The 16,821-nt window shown below is 39.2% G+C and overlaps 1 protein-coding gene across 9 annotated transcripts in view; it reads right to left on the reverse strand.

The window, feature by feature from the left end:
- The window catches only part of nav2a (neuron navigator 2a), a 523,153-nt gene that overhangs the window by 62,295 nt on the left and 444,037 nt on the right, over positions 1-16,821 (reverse strand). For all 9 annotated transcript variants that reach the window (XM_072272755.1, XM_072272756.1, XM_072272754.1 and 6 more), the window contains 2 exons: positions 11,188-11,211; positions 9,062-9,136 (listed from right to left, as the gene is read on the reverse strand). In XM_072272755.1, coding sequence (XP_072128856.1) covers positions 9,062-9,136; positions 11,188-11,211 — 99 coding nt within the window. The remainder of the gene's footprint in view (positions 1-9,061; positions 9,137-11,187; positions 11,212-16,821) is intronic.

Genomic DNA, 16,821 nt, shown 5'->3' on the forward strand with positions numbered 1-16,821 from the left:
CCTGATTTAGGTCTCTGCTCAGCCTTCTGGACTCTAAGGAAAATAAACCTGCTATATCCAGGTTTCCTCATGACTGAAATGTTCTATCCCAGGTAACAGCCCGATGAATCTCCTCTGCAATGTGAAAAACACCTACCCCAATAATGCTGTGACCTGAACTGTGACCATATTCTTGCTTTATACCAGACAAAAGTTCCGGACTTAAAACCTGGTCTGTCCACTTCCTTCCAGAGATGCTGTCTCACCTGCTGAATGCTTTGAGTTTCTCTGGATTCCGGTATTTGTGTTCCCCTGTGTTGCCACTGTACCATTGTACAATGCCATGGTTAATGAGAGTGGGTTTGACATATGGGGTTAAGAAATCATACTTCAACCTGTTGTTGTCTTCACAGATGCTTGGTTATGCCACCCAGATCCATCTGTTCTTCAATACTTTTGGGGTTCTAGGTCTCATTATATCTCTCCCATGTCTCGGCCCAAAACGTCAACTGTACTCTTTAATATTGATGTTGCTTGGTCTGCTGAGTTCCTCCAGCATTTTGCGTGTGTTGCTCGGATTTCCAGCATCTGCAAATTTTCTTGAGTTTGTGACTGGATTATATCTCTCCTAGCTTTATTTGTCTGCCCAAAAGTCATCACCTGCTGTTTGCTAGTATTAAATTCTATTTGCCGACTGCTCTATTCTTCTCACCAGCTCAGCAATATTGTTCAATAGCTGAAGACCACCTTATTCATTATCAATAATATGACCAATTTTCATGTCAATTGCAAATAATTTATTATAACCTTCCTCACGCACATCCTTATTGTGACATTATATAGCTGACATCAAATGTTTATATGGAAAATATCAGGCATGGAAATGCATCTCACTGAAATTAACACAACACAATCTTGTGAGCAAACAGTCAGCCTTATTCAGAGAGTGAACTACGAACTAGAGGGCAGACTGCTACCTCTGAGATGAGAATAATGGTTCAATGGATCCATTTAATATCGGGGAATGTACACAGTATACAACCTGAAATTCTTATTCTTCCCAGACATCCACTCAGAAGCCGCTGCAAAGCACCAACTCTCCCCCTCCCCCACCTGCCTCAGCAACAGAAAGCCCCCGCACCACCCACCATGCAAACAGTAGCAAAGCCCCAAAGAGACCATGATCTAGAGTCCATTAAAAAAAACACTGTCCATCCCAACACTTTGCCATCCCACAGGCTCTCTCTCCCTCTCACTAATGAGGGAGGGAGGGGTATCACTCCAAGTTATTGTTAGCCAAGTTATGCAAACCAAACTTGCCATGAAATTGTTTTTGAACCAAATAATCGGATAAAACAGTCAATAATAGAAGGGAACAGATATTGGCGCAATTTTTTTTTGGCAAGAATCAACACATTTTGTCCTGATTCAGACACTGATATTATAATGCTGCTTTGTAACCAAGTCAAAAGTTGTTATCATTCATCTTAGTGTCTCCCGTACTTTTTAAACATTAGATACCAAACATGTTATATTGGCAAGCACTTTGTACCGTGACTTACGATAATAAATGAACTCAAAACCAACATGTCCCGTGGAAGGAAAACAACATTCGCTGGTTTAACTGGTTTGAATTAGTCTTCTTGTGCAGATAGATATGCAATTTGAAAGACAGATATCATCAACATAAGAAACCACTGAACATCCTGGCAGAGCAAATCTCTTTACTCATAACAATTCCCGCATGATTTTTCAACCCCTGACATTCTGCTTTCAAAAGCTGAGTCACACTAGGCATGACTCCAAGAATGACTCAGCGCTCCAGGGCTTTAGCCTGGTGTCCACATATCCCTGTCGGTCTGAATGGTGGATATCAAGAAATATTTGGCTGTGGCAACTATCAAAGTATGCAGCCAATTCTGATCTCACCCCCAAGGTGTGTTCAAAAGCAACATCAGCAGAGTGAATAGCAGCCAAAGCCAAATTATTTTCTCCTCCTCTTCCTCAGAATTCTGACATTAACAAGTTATTGTGCTCAGTGCTGCATATCTCAGCTTATACCCAAGGGCCACTTTATTTGGTACACCTGCTCGTTACTGTAAATATCTAAACAGTCAATCATGTGGCAGCAATTCAATACATAAAAGCATGCAGACATGGTCAAGAGGTTTAGTTGTTGTTCAGCCCAAACATGAGAATAAGGAAGCAGTGCAATCTAAGTGACTGTGACAGTGGAATGATTGTCGGTGCCAGACAGGGTGACTTGAGTATCTCAGAAACTGCTGATTTCCTGGGATTTTCATGCACAACTGTCTCTTGAGTTTACAGAGAATGGTGCGAGAAATTAAAAAGAACCAGTGAGTGGCAGTTCTGTGGGCAATCACCTTGAGAGAGATCAGAGCAGAATGGCCAGTCTGGTTCAGCTGACAGAAAAGGCGACAATAACTCAAATAGCCACACATTACAACAGTGGTCTGAAGAAGAGAATTTCTGAATGCACAGCACGCTGTACCTTGACGTGGATGGGCTACAGCAGGAGAAGACCACAAACATACACTTAGTGGCCATTTTACTAGGTAACTAGGGTGGAGATATGTCTCTACCAAAGGAGGTGTATAGTTCTCCTTCCCTCCGCTAGCCTACAGGTCACCCTTAGGCAACGTGTAGCACCTGCCTAGCCCCCAGATAAGGGTCACATGAAGCCACAGGAGCAGGTGGTGGATGGTCCTATGAGCAGCTGGTACATATCACAAGTCCTGGTTATGCGACAACTGATGCCAGGCAGACAATCTCTGAAAAATATTGATCATGGCTGGGGTCACCCGTCTTGTAAAGACACCGCCCAAAAGAAGGCAATGGCAAACCACTTCTCTAGAAATATTTGCCAAGAACAATCATGGTCAAGAGACCATGATCACGCATGTCATACAACATGGTGCATAATAATGATGGTGAATAAAATGGCCATGGAATGTATACTGGACATTGCACTAGGTTTTGTTTTGCTCTGTTTTAATTGGCCAGAGCCACCTAAACGTGAACATTAAAACAGAAGACAAATCCTGAAGATCCACAATACCCATGTTCACTCCAAGCTTGAATTTGACTACTTAGGAAATGTCAGGAGGTGAGAAACAAATTGAAAACAGGTTGATGTAGCATACAACAGAAGTAATTCAGATGGACCAATGCTTTCAACACCTTCTACTTCTAAGACTATGCTTGCCAAGGGTTCCCCCAGGGAATCAGAAGAGGAATAATGATCAAGAATAAAGCCCATCCTAAAATAACAGGCCCTTCTCAGGAAATGTATACAATGCAAAACATCTCCTCTAGCCAAGGTGCCATCAGCTGAACAATGACTTACTCTAGTCCTCCATTCCTTGTATGAAGTTGACATGAAGAAATACTTCAAGTATTTAATTTCAACATTCCCACTTACAGCCTATTTTATTTTATATTTTCACCAATACAAGACTGAGGGAAATAAATTTAGTAAAACTTTAGTGACTGTGGTTATAAACTGATGCCAAACTGCACTTTATCAACCCTAATATCACTTTTTCCCAGATCCCTTTATTTTTAACAGACACTTGAATTTCCATTACGTTACTCCCATAATCCTTTGCCCAAGTATGCATTATTTTCATTCTTTAGTTGAGAACTATAAGACCAAAGTTGACTTATTGAAATGAGTGTTCTTACAGTTTATGAACTACAATGGGTCAGCAACAGAATTATTAGACTTCAAGCTGTGGGCCTACTTACCTGAAATGGATGACCAACATCAACAATAATCGAAAATACAATATAAATGCTGAACTCTAGCATTTAGAGCTGAATGGAATATGTAGTGAGGTATCCAGGAATATCAGTTTGGAACATAATACTTACACATTTGCACAATGATAGGTTAACATGCTTAAGTCTGCAAATAGTAACAGATCTAGTGGCAAGTGAAAATATCAGCTCAATAACTACATCAAATCTTTGTGCAGAACAAGTGTAAGCAGTCAAACAAAAAGCTTTATTTGCTGAAAAGCATAACAAGGAAAAAAAAATAAGATATGATATTAAACTCTAGTAAGATTCAACCTCAAATGTTTTGCCTTGTGGGTTGTATATCTATACCTGCATAGAGCTAAACTTTAGTGAATTTATAAAGGGCCTGGTCAGACTACCAAATGTACCTCATCAGCTTTATTCTCCTTCTTTACCACTTCTGCCAGACAAACTGCACCTTTGCACAGAAGTTACAAAGAAGAGGAAGTTCGTTGTTTTGAACATCATGTGTTCTCATTGATCTCCCACTCAAGCCATAATCTCGTGCAGTAATTTGCTGTGTTTCACATCCCTTTGGTGCTGTTTCCTTGGACTTAACGCACGCCTGGTCGCTTAACCATCAACACTTAACAGCTTCATAACTTTCATGAAAAATAACCCGCTGCTCTCTAATCTTAAATCAATGACATCTGATCCTATATCTAATCTAGACCTTCTATTTCTTTCTGTTTTTTCATCCCTTCATAGTTCTATACACTTAGTAAATCACACCTTAATTCCCTTTTGGCCTCAGTATTTCAAGAAATTCATCTGGATTAAGCAACACAATATTCTGTTTGAAAATCTCATTTTCCTGCTTATAATTATTTATTTTTCATTTTGATCATTCTTTCTTCTTTTTATTCCTTTTCCATGCTGGTGCAGAAAGTAACATGCCATGCAAAATATTGTTGCATCATGTGCCAATAATCAGTTTCACTGAGCCAAGGCTTGGACTTCTTTTGCATGTTCCACTTGACTGCAACAGAACAAGTTGGTTGTAACATTGAGGGGCAAAGGGCAGGAGGTGGCTGACAGACAACAGGCCCAAATGAGGCTAAGGTGAAGGGGTAAGGTTCCACTGCATGGTGTTTGGAGCCTGGTGAGAAGGTGTGGGAAAAGTGATTGGATCCTAGAGAGATTGTGGCACGAGAGAGATCGGGATTGCGATATTGGGGCTAGATCCTGAGATTCATCGTTAGCTGGAGACACAGGGAAGAGGGGGATATAAGTACACAATAAAATTTACCTCAGTGGAAAAGAAGTGATAGTATAATGCAGTTGTCATGGAAGTACCCATAAACTGGTAACATGGACTCTACCTGTGAAGCAATAGCAAATGTCATGCAAGGGTGATTTATATTGGGAAGTGCATAATCTAATTTCCACAGAGACACAAAATGGTTTGGAAAAGGTGATTATTGTGTTTCACTTGGAAAAGTCCATTTTCAACTGAAATGAACAGTGTTAGATGATTTTATTTTAAGCTGTTAGATAACTCATGTTTCATAATGTTCATGAAATTGTTTTCCTATATCAATTGACTACTTTTATTTTCTTTCATCCGATTGAAAATTCTCACTTCCCTATTTACCTATCCTCTCACTTACTCCCTTTTCTTTAGTTAGCTTTGAAAAAGTAACACTGCTTGTTCAAATATTTTCTAAACATGGAATCAGTTGAAAATTTGGCCTATAACCCTGCTATCTGCAGAACCTATGGTGATGGGAAGCTGGTGCTTTTTGACTGCAAAGATTGTACACTTTCTTAAAACAAAGTTTTCAGGATCACTTTGGTTATTATACCCATAATTATATAACTCAAATTAAATATTCTGAATCCTACTTTAAAAGTCACAACTCAGAATTTTTTGAGAAAAAGCTAGCTAACGACTTAAATAAATTTCAAAATCCTATTATAAAGTTACACTCATCCATTTACAAACTTACCAATATTTTATCTAAGCTTTTATGACCTTGCCAGTGACAATCATATCCTGTAAATCAGTTCAACAAAATGATGACAAATACTCGAATTATTTTATTTGAAGCAGCACCACTGTTTTGGAAAAACATTAAGATATCATCTGGTGAAGGTTTTACATACTGAATCAAAGATACCAAAACAGGAAAGCGTGTGATTATAGATATGGTATTAACGAAAACAACAGTGCATGGCCTGTTGTATTTTTGTTCTGGTTTTTGTTTGGTCTGTAAGGCATTGAAAAGTTTCAACACCATCAGGAGATGAAACAATATTTCATCATGCCCTCTCTTACATTAAGATAATTTTTGCTCAGAATGACCCTGTGGCACAATTGATAGAGTTGCTGCCTTACAATATCAAGGTCACAGGTTCATTTCTGGCCTTGGGAGCTGTCTGTGGAGTTTGCAAGTTCTTTTTTGGGACCGTGCAGATTTTTGGCAGCTGTAAACTGCCAGCAGTGAGTTGGTGGGTATTAGAATCTGAAGTGAATTGAAGAGAATGTGAGTAGAACAAAAAATAGGATTAACATAGGATAAGTGTAAAATGGCTGGCTGGTGGGTGGTGCGGACCCAGTGAATCACCTCTGTGCCATATCTTACTATGATTTTGTAAGTATAGAACTTTTTGCCAATTTTTAACTCTTGTCTTCTTTACATAATCCACAGACTTTATAAAACTCCAAACCAGTGTCAGCTAATCACTAGTTGGTGACTTATTTAGTTTTGCCAACTACTATTTTCAACCACATCAATGTTCTATATTATGGGCCATGACACTTCACCTTAGTACATCACTAAAACAAGCAAAATCCTGATTTATTGTTGCTATCAGAAGAAGGGCCAGAGTGTCCTCATAATGGAACAAGGATCAGCAAAGAGTCAAATGACTCAGGCTCTTCTTCACATCCAACATGTGAAACAGAAAATTTAGATGCAATAGGCAATAAGGAGTCAAACATCAGAACAGTAACATCTCTTGTCAAAGAGAGGACTGTGATTCCTATGTTTTGCCAAACTGTGCACTTAAATATCATATATTTAGAGTACTGTGCAAACTTTTTAGGCACACACACACACATATACATATATATATATATATATATATAGCTGGGTGCCTAAGACTTTTGCACAGTACTGTAATAATTTTATGCAATGCATTGTACTGCTGCTGCATAAAAAAAACAAATTTCATGACATATGTGAGTGATGGTAAACCTGATTCTGATATGGGACTCTGTTGTGGGCTGAGAGTGGGAAGGAGGCAGGGAGAGGGGAATCACGGTTGGGAAAAGTGAAAGGGAGAGGGAGAGGGGAGGGAGTGAGAAGCACCAGAGAGACATTCTGTAATGATCAATAAGTCGATCGTTTGGAATCAAATGACCTTGCCTGGTGTCTCAGGGCTGGGTGTGTCTGAGCCTGTGCCACCCCATAACCAACCCCCCGCCCACCACCCAACATACCCAATATCTTTTGCTCTCACCAGATTTGCTCTCCACTGCACGTTGACAGATACTGTACTGTGTAAAAGTCTTATGCACCCTAGCTACATATGTGTGCCAAACCTTTTGCACAGTACTGTACAGTGGCATGCAAAAGTTTGGGCACCCCTGGTCAAACTTTCCATTACTATGAATAGCTAAGCGAGTAAGAGATGACCTGATTTCCAAAAGGCATGAAGTTAAAGGTGACACATTTCTTTAATATTTTAAGCAAGATTACATTTTTATTTCCAGCTTTTACAGTTTCAAAATATCAAAAAAGGAAAAGGGCCTGAAGCAAAAGTTTGGGCACCCTGCATGGTCAGTACTTAGTAACACCCCCTTTGGCAAGTATCACAGTTTGTAAACACTTCTTGTAGCCAGCTAAGAGTCTTTCAATTCTTGTTTGGGGGATTTTCGCCCATTCTTCTTTGCAAAAAGCTTCTAGTTCTGGGAGATTCTTGGGCCGTCTTGCATGCACTGCTCTTTTGAGGTCTATCCACAGATTTTCGATGATGTTTATTTTGGGGGACAGAGGGCCATGGCAAAACCTTCAGCTTGTGCCTCTTCAGGTAGTCCACTGTGGATTTTGAGATGTGTTTAGGATCATTAACCTGTTTGTAGAAGCCATCCGCTTTCCACCGTCAACTTTTTTTCCAGATGGTGTGATGTTTGCTTCCAGAATTTGATGTTATTTAATTGAATTCATTCTTCCCTCTACAAGTGAAATGTTCAAAAAGTTCTATTCAAAAAGTTCAAAGGAACATATAAACAAGCCTGATGCATTTTGGAAACAAGTCCTGTGGACTGATGAAGTTAAAATAGAACTTTTTGGCTGCAATGAGCAAAGGTATGTTTGGAGAAAAAAGGGTGCAGAATTTCATGAAAAGAACCCCTCTCCAACTGTTAAGCACAGGGGTGGATCGATCATGCTTTGGGCTTGTGTTGTAGCCAGTGGCACGAGGAACATTTCACTGGTAGAGGGAGGAATGAATTCAATTAAATATCAGCAAATTCTGGAAGCAAACATCACACCATCTGTAAAAAAGCTGAAGGTGAAAAGAGGATGGCTTCTACAACAGGATAATGATCCTAAACACAACTCAAAATCCACAATGGACTACCTCAAGAGGGGCAAGCTGAAGGTTTTGCCATGGCCCTCACAGTCCCCAGAAATAAAAAAGTAATCTTGCTTAAAATAGTAAAGAAATGTGTCATTGTTAACTTCATGCGTTTTGGAAACAGGTCATCTTTTACTCGCTTAGCTATTCACAGTAACAGAAATTTTGACCGGGGTGCCCAAACTTTGCATTCCACTGTATATCAAACAGATTTCTGAAGAAAGTCAAGTTAGATAACAGTCAATTTGAATGAAGGTGCAAACTTCAATCTTCAACCGGAAGCATTTTCTGTGTGCTTTAAACTACTTCTCACTGTGTTCTGAAATATTTGGAATTTTTATCAGAATATCACTTTGCAAAAAACAGAATGATTAAAATCAACCAATAAAATGAATGAAACTGAAGATCATATAAAATAGCAATTTCTACCAATAACAAAATTACCATATGGATTCAAACCTGCATTCATGAGCTTGAAGATGAGAGGAATCAAATCTTGCAAAATGAGTAAAATTACTACTGCTCAGCATTAACATTTTAAGTTATCGCATTCCCTTTGGGGTGTAAAAGTGTAACAGAGAAGGCAAATGCTCAGTTAGTCTAAGTGTTATTGTTAATGAAATCGGCATTAAATCACTTGGCCCTTCCCCATTCACCCCTCATAATGCTTACTTACATTGGCAGACAACTGCGTTGTCAATGCTGCTACTTTCTCTTGGGAAACATCCAGCTCTCGGCGAAGTTTGCGGATCTGCAAACCGAAAGCAAAAAAAAACTTGCAAACTTGAAGATAGGAAAAATGGAACAAGAGTAAACTATTCAACTACTGGAGACGCTTAGTGAAATCATGGCTGAACTTTTGTTTAACTCTGCATCCCTAAATGCATAATATTTTTCATTAACAGAGAAGATTTAAAGTTAGTTGAACTGTGTTAAGATCCTGCACTGAAAATTCAACATATCTAAAATAGATGTACACCGCAGTTCTGTGACACCTGCAATAGGATGTTGAATCCATCCACTTCAAGCAACGCTTACACCATATGAGACATAGTGTAATCAACTCTCTTGTTGGTTCCACAGATTTCAATCAACTATTTTTTTACTAAAATAAATTATGAATATGATTCCCATCCACTTTTCTACTCTGCTTTTTTCTCTCTCCTTTATGCTGCTGATTTCAAGTCTACATCCTCAAATTGATATCCTATCACTGAGTTGATGGCCTATACTCCCTGTAAGTTTAAAAGGTAATTTCCTTCCTGAGTTCCTCCAGCATTTTGTGTATGTTGCTTTGGATTTCCAGTGAGTTCTTCCAGCAATCTGTGTGTGTTGCATCCTATTACTGTTACAGTTTTTTGTGTCATAATTTTTGAAAGTGTGTGGAATGGGCTGCTGTGGAAAGTGCTGGAGGCAGATACGATAAGAGACTCCTGGATAAGTACATGGAGCTTAGAAAAATAGAGGGCTATGTGTAACCCTTGGCAATTTCTAAAGTAAGTACATGTTCAGCACAGCTTTGTGGGCCAAAGGGCCTGTATTGTGCTGTAGGTTTTCTATGTTTCTAAAACATGAAAGATCTTTATCAAGTCAAGTTCGGGTGAAGCAAACTTAACCCAATTAAAGAAAACGTTTCAATGTCTTGCAACAATTACAAGTTTCAGTCTTGCTAACATTCTGTGAATCTAAAATGGAACATGTTCATGACCTCAAAACTTTTCTAACCATGTGACATCTACAACTATTCAATAAATGGTGGGACCCTGGTGAGCAATGAGAAGATGAAGAAAGGATACAGACCATATGCAAACAGATGTACAGGTATCATGGTCAGCAGAAACATGGAAGGCTGAAGGGCCTGTTCCTATGCTATATTGTTCTATAATCCATACACAATATTAGCAACAGCCTTTTATTTTACCTCTTGGCTTTACAAAAACGTCCCCAGCAACTTCACAGTAATGCCATGCTGAATTAGGACAAATGACTTTCTCTTATTTGAAGAAGGAAGTGAAGTGAAGAGGTTTAGTGAGAGAATTCCACAGCTTAGGACATGGTAGCTAAAGCTACTGCCAGTAATGATGTGAGTAAGTGATCTGCAGGCATTTGGTGGAAGATCCATTCAGAAATAATATCATGGATGTGGGTCTCCGTCTGAAATCATGTAATACCCAAAGGGTCCTGACTAGGTCCTCCGTAAGTTGATAACGATCTCCTTAATTTTGCTTCCATTGCCACAGTATGCCCGTGTACGTGCTTGCACACACATATACACACACGCACAGAGTTCTGTTTACTTCATTCATGGCTATATTTCTTTCTGTGTCCATTTACAAGGGAACCCTCGTTTCCATCGATTTAATTGATAATTATTCAATAATTATCAAACCAAGATAATTTATTTGCATAATGAGCAACTGTTCACTTAAGGTACAGGATGTGAACTTCTCTCCACAATCCAGGAAATTTCCTTTAAACCCAGCTCTGTCCTATGTCTTTTCCATTTACTTACTCATATAGTTAAATACTTACAATTTCAAAGAGCACCTTAACCATATTTTTCTCAAGTAATATTTTATGCAAAATATCTTTTTTAATCCACATAAACAATGACTCTGTTTTTTATTGATTTCTTGTATTTTATGAAAGCATTTACAAAACATAGGAGCTACCTTATGTAAATTGTGTGCACTGACCCAGTTCATGCATCTGGATGCAGTTCCAAGTTTCATTCTGCATCATGAACAATCAATATTTAACAATCAATTTCAAATGTTTGAATTATATTTAAAGTTATCTTACCTCTGACTGCGACTTTTCCTCTGGCTAAAATAAAACAAGAAAAAAAAAGAGGTTACTCTTTTCCCCAAGAAATGCAAATATAAAAAACACTGTCCAGTGAGGGAGTATTTAAATTTTGGAAAAGTGATTTTGCTACATTTGTGGAGTTAATTCAGTAACTTATTCCTTTACTAGGTTTGATTTAGCAATGACTAAATGATGAAGGACCTCAACCCGAAACGTTGACTGTCTACTCTTTTCAATAGATGCTGCCTGACCTTCTGAGCTCCTCCAGCATTTCATGTGTGTTACTCAAAAAAGTGACTTCTCTGGTTTCCTTTGCCCTGTCACAAATAAGAGAAAATCTGCAGATGCTGGAATTCAAAGTAATACACACAAAATGCTGGAGGAAGCGAGCAGGCCAGGCAACATCTAAGGAAAAGAGTAAATAGTCAACATTTTCAGCTGAGACTTCATCAGGACTGGCCTGTGTTTGGCTAAAAAGCAATAATGATGCACGTTTTCACTTATTGGCAATCTTCAGCTCCCAGGAATTCACCCTTCGTTCACAAATCCTGTACATTAAAGTTATCAGCTTTATACATTCTTCCAGATTGTATGCATCTCTAACTATACACATTTGATGGGTCTAGGGCTGTACTTGTTGGACTTTCGGAAAATAAGGTGGAATATCATTGAAAACTCTGGAATATTGTAAGGCCTAAATAGAGTGAATGTGGAGAGGATGTTTCCTATAGTGGGGAGTCCAGGACCAGAGGGCATAGCCTCCAACTAGAAGATGATGAGGATTTTTTTTTTTAGCTAAAAGGTGGTGAATCTGTGGAATTCATTGCCACAGATGGCAGTGGAGGCCAAGTCATTAGGATATATTTAAGGCGAAGGTTCATAGTGTCTTGATTAGTCAAGGTGCCAAAGATTACGGGGAGAGGCTGGAGAATGGAGTTGAGCAGGATAATAAATTAGCCATGATGGAATGGCAGAGCTGACATGATGGGTCTTATGGCCTAATTTTGCTCCTATGTCTTGTTGTCTTATGTTCTAATTAAAGTATGCTCTCGTCTCTGGTTTTATAGCAGCTCAAATTTCAATAATGTAATCATCCCTAGCATTGTGGATTCAATGTCACGGCTGCTTGATAGTTGGCACGGACATTGTCAGTGAAGGGTTTGTTTCCATGTTGTACGGTTGTTCAAATTCTAAAGAGCTTGACATAATTACATTGGCAGCAGAGGTGTTCATTCTTTTGAGTGATCAAAGTCAATTTCTCCATGTGGTTAAACAATGGGTCAATGGAAGAGAGGAGACAAATGCAATATTCCCTCAAGCTCAGTGTAATGGTGCTGTCATCTGCTCCTGCTGAATGATGAGGAAAAACTAGTCAAATTGAATTATGGCCTTTGGGCAATCAGTTCTGATGGCGGGCAGCAAAAAACTAATGTCGCTGATGTGTTTGAGTTCAGTAAAAATCCCATTATAACCTTCCACGGTCTCCGTAAACCAGTTTTAGTGGACAGTGCAAGGGCACTATCTCTTTCCCCTTTCCCTGATATCAAGCTTATTTTTTTTTTCTCTTACCCAGACACCCAGGAGTACAATGAAGAACACACAAAAAGGAGAGTTTGCTTTGCTACTGTTAACTCAGATTACTGGAGTTTTAATTTAGCCTTTAAAAACCACTTATTGGCCTCCTTCTAAAGGATGTAAAGGACAAGAATCTCGACCTTCCCCCCCCCCCGCCAAATCTTGGCTGCTTCAATGCATTCCAATTTCAATGCACATGAGTCAAACTGATCTGAAAGAATTTTGCCGAATTGCATTACCACAAATTCACCATCATACATGTTGCCACTTGGAATGGCTGAAGGCACAAGTAAACATTTAAAAAATGTATCAATTAATTTGCCCAGACACTCAAACTGAGTTCAAATGTCTAATGATGTGAAAATTAAAATTGCAATCCAATATGTGGGGTGCCCACGTGAAAAAGATGATGTGAGACTTCTGAATGCACATTGGAGTTCTACACAACAACAGCATGCTTCTGCTGGAATTAATATGTAGAGAACTCCAGGTCCCTTCCCAGGTCACCACCGAACAGTCAACAGAGTTGAGATGTGAAAAGTACCTCATCTGGTACCACGACGGACGGCAGCTGATACCGTTACTTAGAAATATATTTTCAAAATGTTGTTGTTCATCAGTTTTATGCCCTTCTCTGTGACATATTGCACTTAAGTCGTACAACAACTTGAAATTATTAGATTCTGAGGTGTTTTACAGGGTAGATCCTGAGAGGGTGGATGGGAAGAGGATGTGTCCTTTGGTGAAGAAGTCTAGGACAAGAGGGTACAGCCTCAAAATAGAGGGACATCAATTTAGAACAGAGAAGATGAGAAATATCTTTAGTCAGAAGACAGAGAATCAGTGGTTGTTAGAGGCCAGGTTACTGGGTGCATTTAAGGTTGATAGGTTCCTGATTAGTCAAGGCATGAAAGGTTATGGGGAGAAAGCAAGAGAATAGGGGAATAAGGGAAATGATTAAATGGTGGAGAAGACTTGATAGGCCGAGTGGTCTAATTCTGCTCCTATATCTTATAGTCTAGGGTGTTTCACTTCATATGGATTATTGAACCAGGAGGCTGTTTCAGAGTAAACAGTTGCCCATATAAGGCAGAGATGAGGAAGATTTTCATCTTTTAGAGAGTCGTGAGTTTTTGGACTCTCCTAAGAGATCACTGAATACATTCAAGGCAGAGATGAATTTTTGCTCTATAGGGTTGTTAAGGTTCATGTAAAACACACAGCAAGTGGAGCTAGTCAAGATCAGATTAACCATGACCTTCTTGAATGGTGGAGCAAGGTCAAGGGCTGTGCAGCTTGCTCTTGCTCCAAATTATGCACATCGCATGAAAGGAACATCGATCGCATGGATATGAAGTTAACTAACAGATAACAGATGGTTGTGGCGAATAGTTGTTTGACAGACGAACATTCCCTGAGGATATGAGTTAGAGCCATTGCCAGATTTGGTATATATTATTATTAATTGGGGGCACAAGTCACAATTTGTAAATTTGCAAATGATTTTAAACTTGGTAGCAGAGTGAACAGCACAGTGGACAGTGACAAATTGCAGGAGAATATTAATGGACTGGTAGATGAAGTTTAATGCAGGGAAATTAGTATTTGGCTGCAGAAAACTGTAGCCATCCAAGACTGCATGACATACAAGCAGCCTGAAAGTGCCCAGGCAGTAGCCAGAGAGGTGGTGTGGTCAGGCTGGCTGCTGTCTCCATTCAGAAGAACTGTTTGTAGACGAAGAGGAGAGAGTCCAAAACAAAGCCCTGAGAAATAGTAACAATTTGGATATACTATACTTATGACTGAATGGATATGGGGAGAAGGCAGGAAATCGGGGCTGAGAGGGAAATGGACCAGCATGATGAACTGGTGGAGCAGACTCGATGGACCAAGATGGACTAATTCTGTTCCTTTATCTTATGGTCTTAAGAACTGGATGTACTACTGAGCTGAACCTCAAAGGTGCAGTGAAAGAAAGGATTACCGTAACTCCTTTTCAGAAATTGACAGGGCAAAGGAGGATAATAAGTCCAGTTGAAGGACAGTGTTGAAACTTCGGTTAAGACCACAACTGATGTGTCAGGGCTTGAAACCCAAATAGAGAAAATTTCACAAAGATGATGCACTGCTGAACTCAGATTTAGGATAGATACCTTCAGTCATGTTGGAAAGGAAAGGGAGACTGATGAAGACATCAGAGTTTACGAGGTGGAAGGACTGGAGGGTGGGAATTGTGCAGTAGGCCGTGAAATAACAGCAACAGAAGAATAACTGGTGAAGGGAAATCATTTTTATTTCAACCAGTATGGGGCCTGGGGTTGTGAAATTGGTGGTTGCTAGTTCACTGGCAATGAGGGTCAAGAACAGACGTGGGTTTTAAGAATGAGAGGAGCTTGAAAAGAAACGTCAGTATAAAACCAGTACAACCGCTAAGGAAGCCGCCACTGTCAATATTATTGCTTTAAAGCAAATGTACAACAAAACTGGTTCCCAATTACAAGATCATTTATCAAACTGTGCTTTGAATGCCAGATATACTTCTCTATTAAGTTTATTAACCCATCTTCTCTTGGAAGATAAGTGAAAAACAAACATGCAGGTATATAAACAACTTCAGGATATCAGAGTGTCAGAGACAATGAAGATTAATGTCTGATGCGTAAGTAATGACTATTGTATAGGTTGTTATGCAACAACCCAATTCTATACAGTAATGGTATAAGTGGATGGATAATCTGTTTATCCCAATATTCACTGTGGGATGAACATTGACTGGGAAGTGTTCCCTTGGTCTTTTTAGCTTATTGCCACAGGAACATTTATCAAATTGTAAGTGATTCCATTGGATTAGCACACTGGTAAGACTATATCTCGAACTCTGCCAAATAACAACTTCTAGGTAACTTTCATAGAATTCTGGTAGAAATAAGGGCTACTTGCTTTGCAGCACACATAGTTCTACTCCTAAAGATTGAAAAAAGACCCTATATAAATAAGTCATTAAAACAAAGTGTAATGTAAATGCCCATTGTAACTTGTATGTGGATTCCAAAAAACACTCATTATCATGGTCATGTACCAACTAGACTATTACAAAACTTGCACACACCCTGATCCGATTATTTTTTCTAAATATCACCCAAAATACCTTTAGGTACTTGGCAATAATAATACATTTGTTTCAAAAGAGAATAAAAAACAAGTATCACTTTTCAGACAATAACAATTTAACAGCATACTAATCGTTACTGGTCATGTTCAAAATTCCAGCTAATGAGTCCACCTGCAAAAGGCATTGCACTCACCTGTGAACTTCCTTCAGTTCAGGTATAATATATACAGTGGCATGCAAAAGTTTGGGCACCCCTGGTCAAAATTTCTGTTACTGTGAATAGCTAAGTGAGTAAAAGATGACCTGATTTCCAAAAGGCATAAAGTTAAAGATACACATTTCTTTAATATTTTAAGCAAGATTACTTTTTTATTTCCATCTTTTACAGTTTCAAAATAACAAAATGGAAAAGGGCCCGAAGCAAAAGTTTGGGCACCCTGCATGGTCAGTACTTAGTAACACCCCCTTTGGCAAGTATCACAGCTTGTAAACACTTTCTGTAGCCAGCTAAGAGTCTTTCAATTCTTGTTTGGGGGATTTTCACCCATTCTTCCTTGCAAAAGGCTTCTAGTTCTGTGAGATTCTTGGGCCGTCTTGCATGCACTGCTCTTTTGAGGTCTATCCACAGATTTTCGATGATGTTTAGGCCGGGGGACTGAGAGGGCCATGGCAAAACCTTCAGCTTGCGCCTCTTGAGGTAGTCCATTGTGGATTTTGAGGTGTGTTTAGGATCATTACCCTGTAGTAGAAGCCATCCTCTTTTCACCTTCAGCTTTTATACAGACGGTATGATGTTTGCTTCCAGAATTTTCTGGTATTTAATTGAATTCATTCTTCCCTCTACCAGTGAAATGTTCCCCGTGCCACTGGCTGCAACACAAGCCCAAAGCATGATCGATCCACCCCCGTGCTTAACAGTTGGAAAGGGATTCTTCTCATGA

The sequence above is a fragment of the Mobula birostris genome, chromosome 11 (genome assembly GCF_030028105.1).
Source record: "Mobula birostris isolate sMobBir1 chromosome 11, sMobBir1.hap1, whole genome shotgun sequence".
NCBI lineage: Eukaryota > Metazoa > Chordata > Chondrichthyes > Myliobatiformes > Myliobatidae > Mobula > Mobula birostris.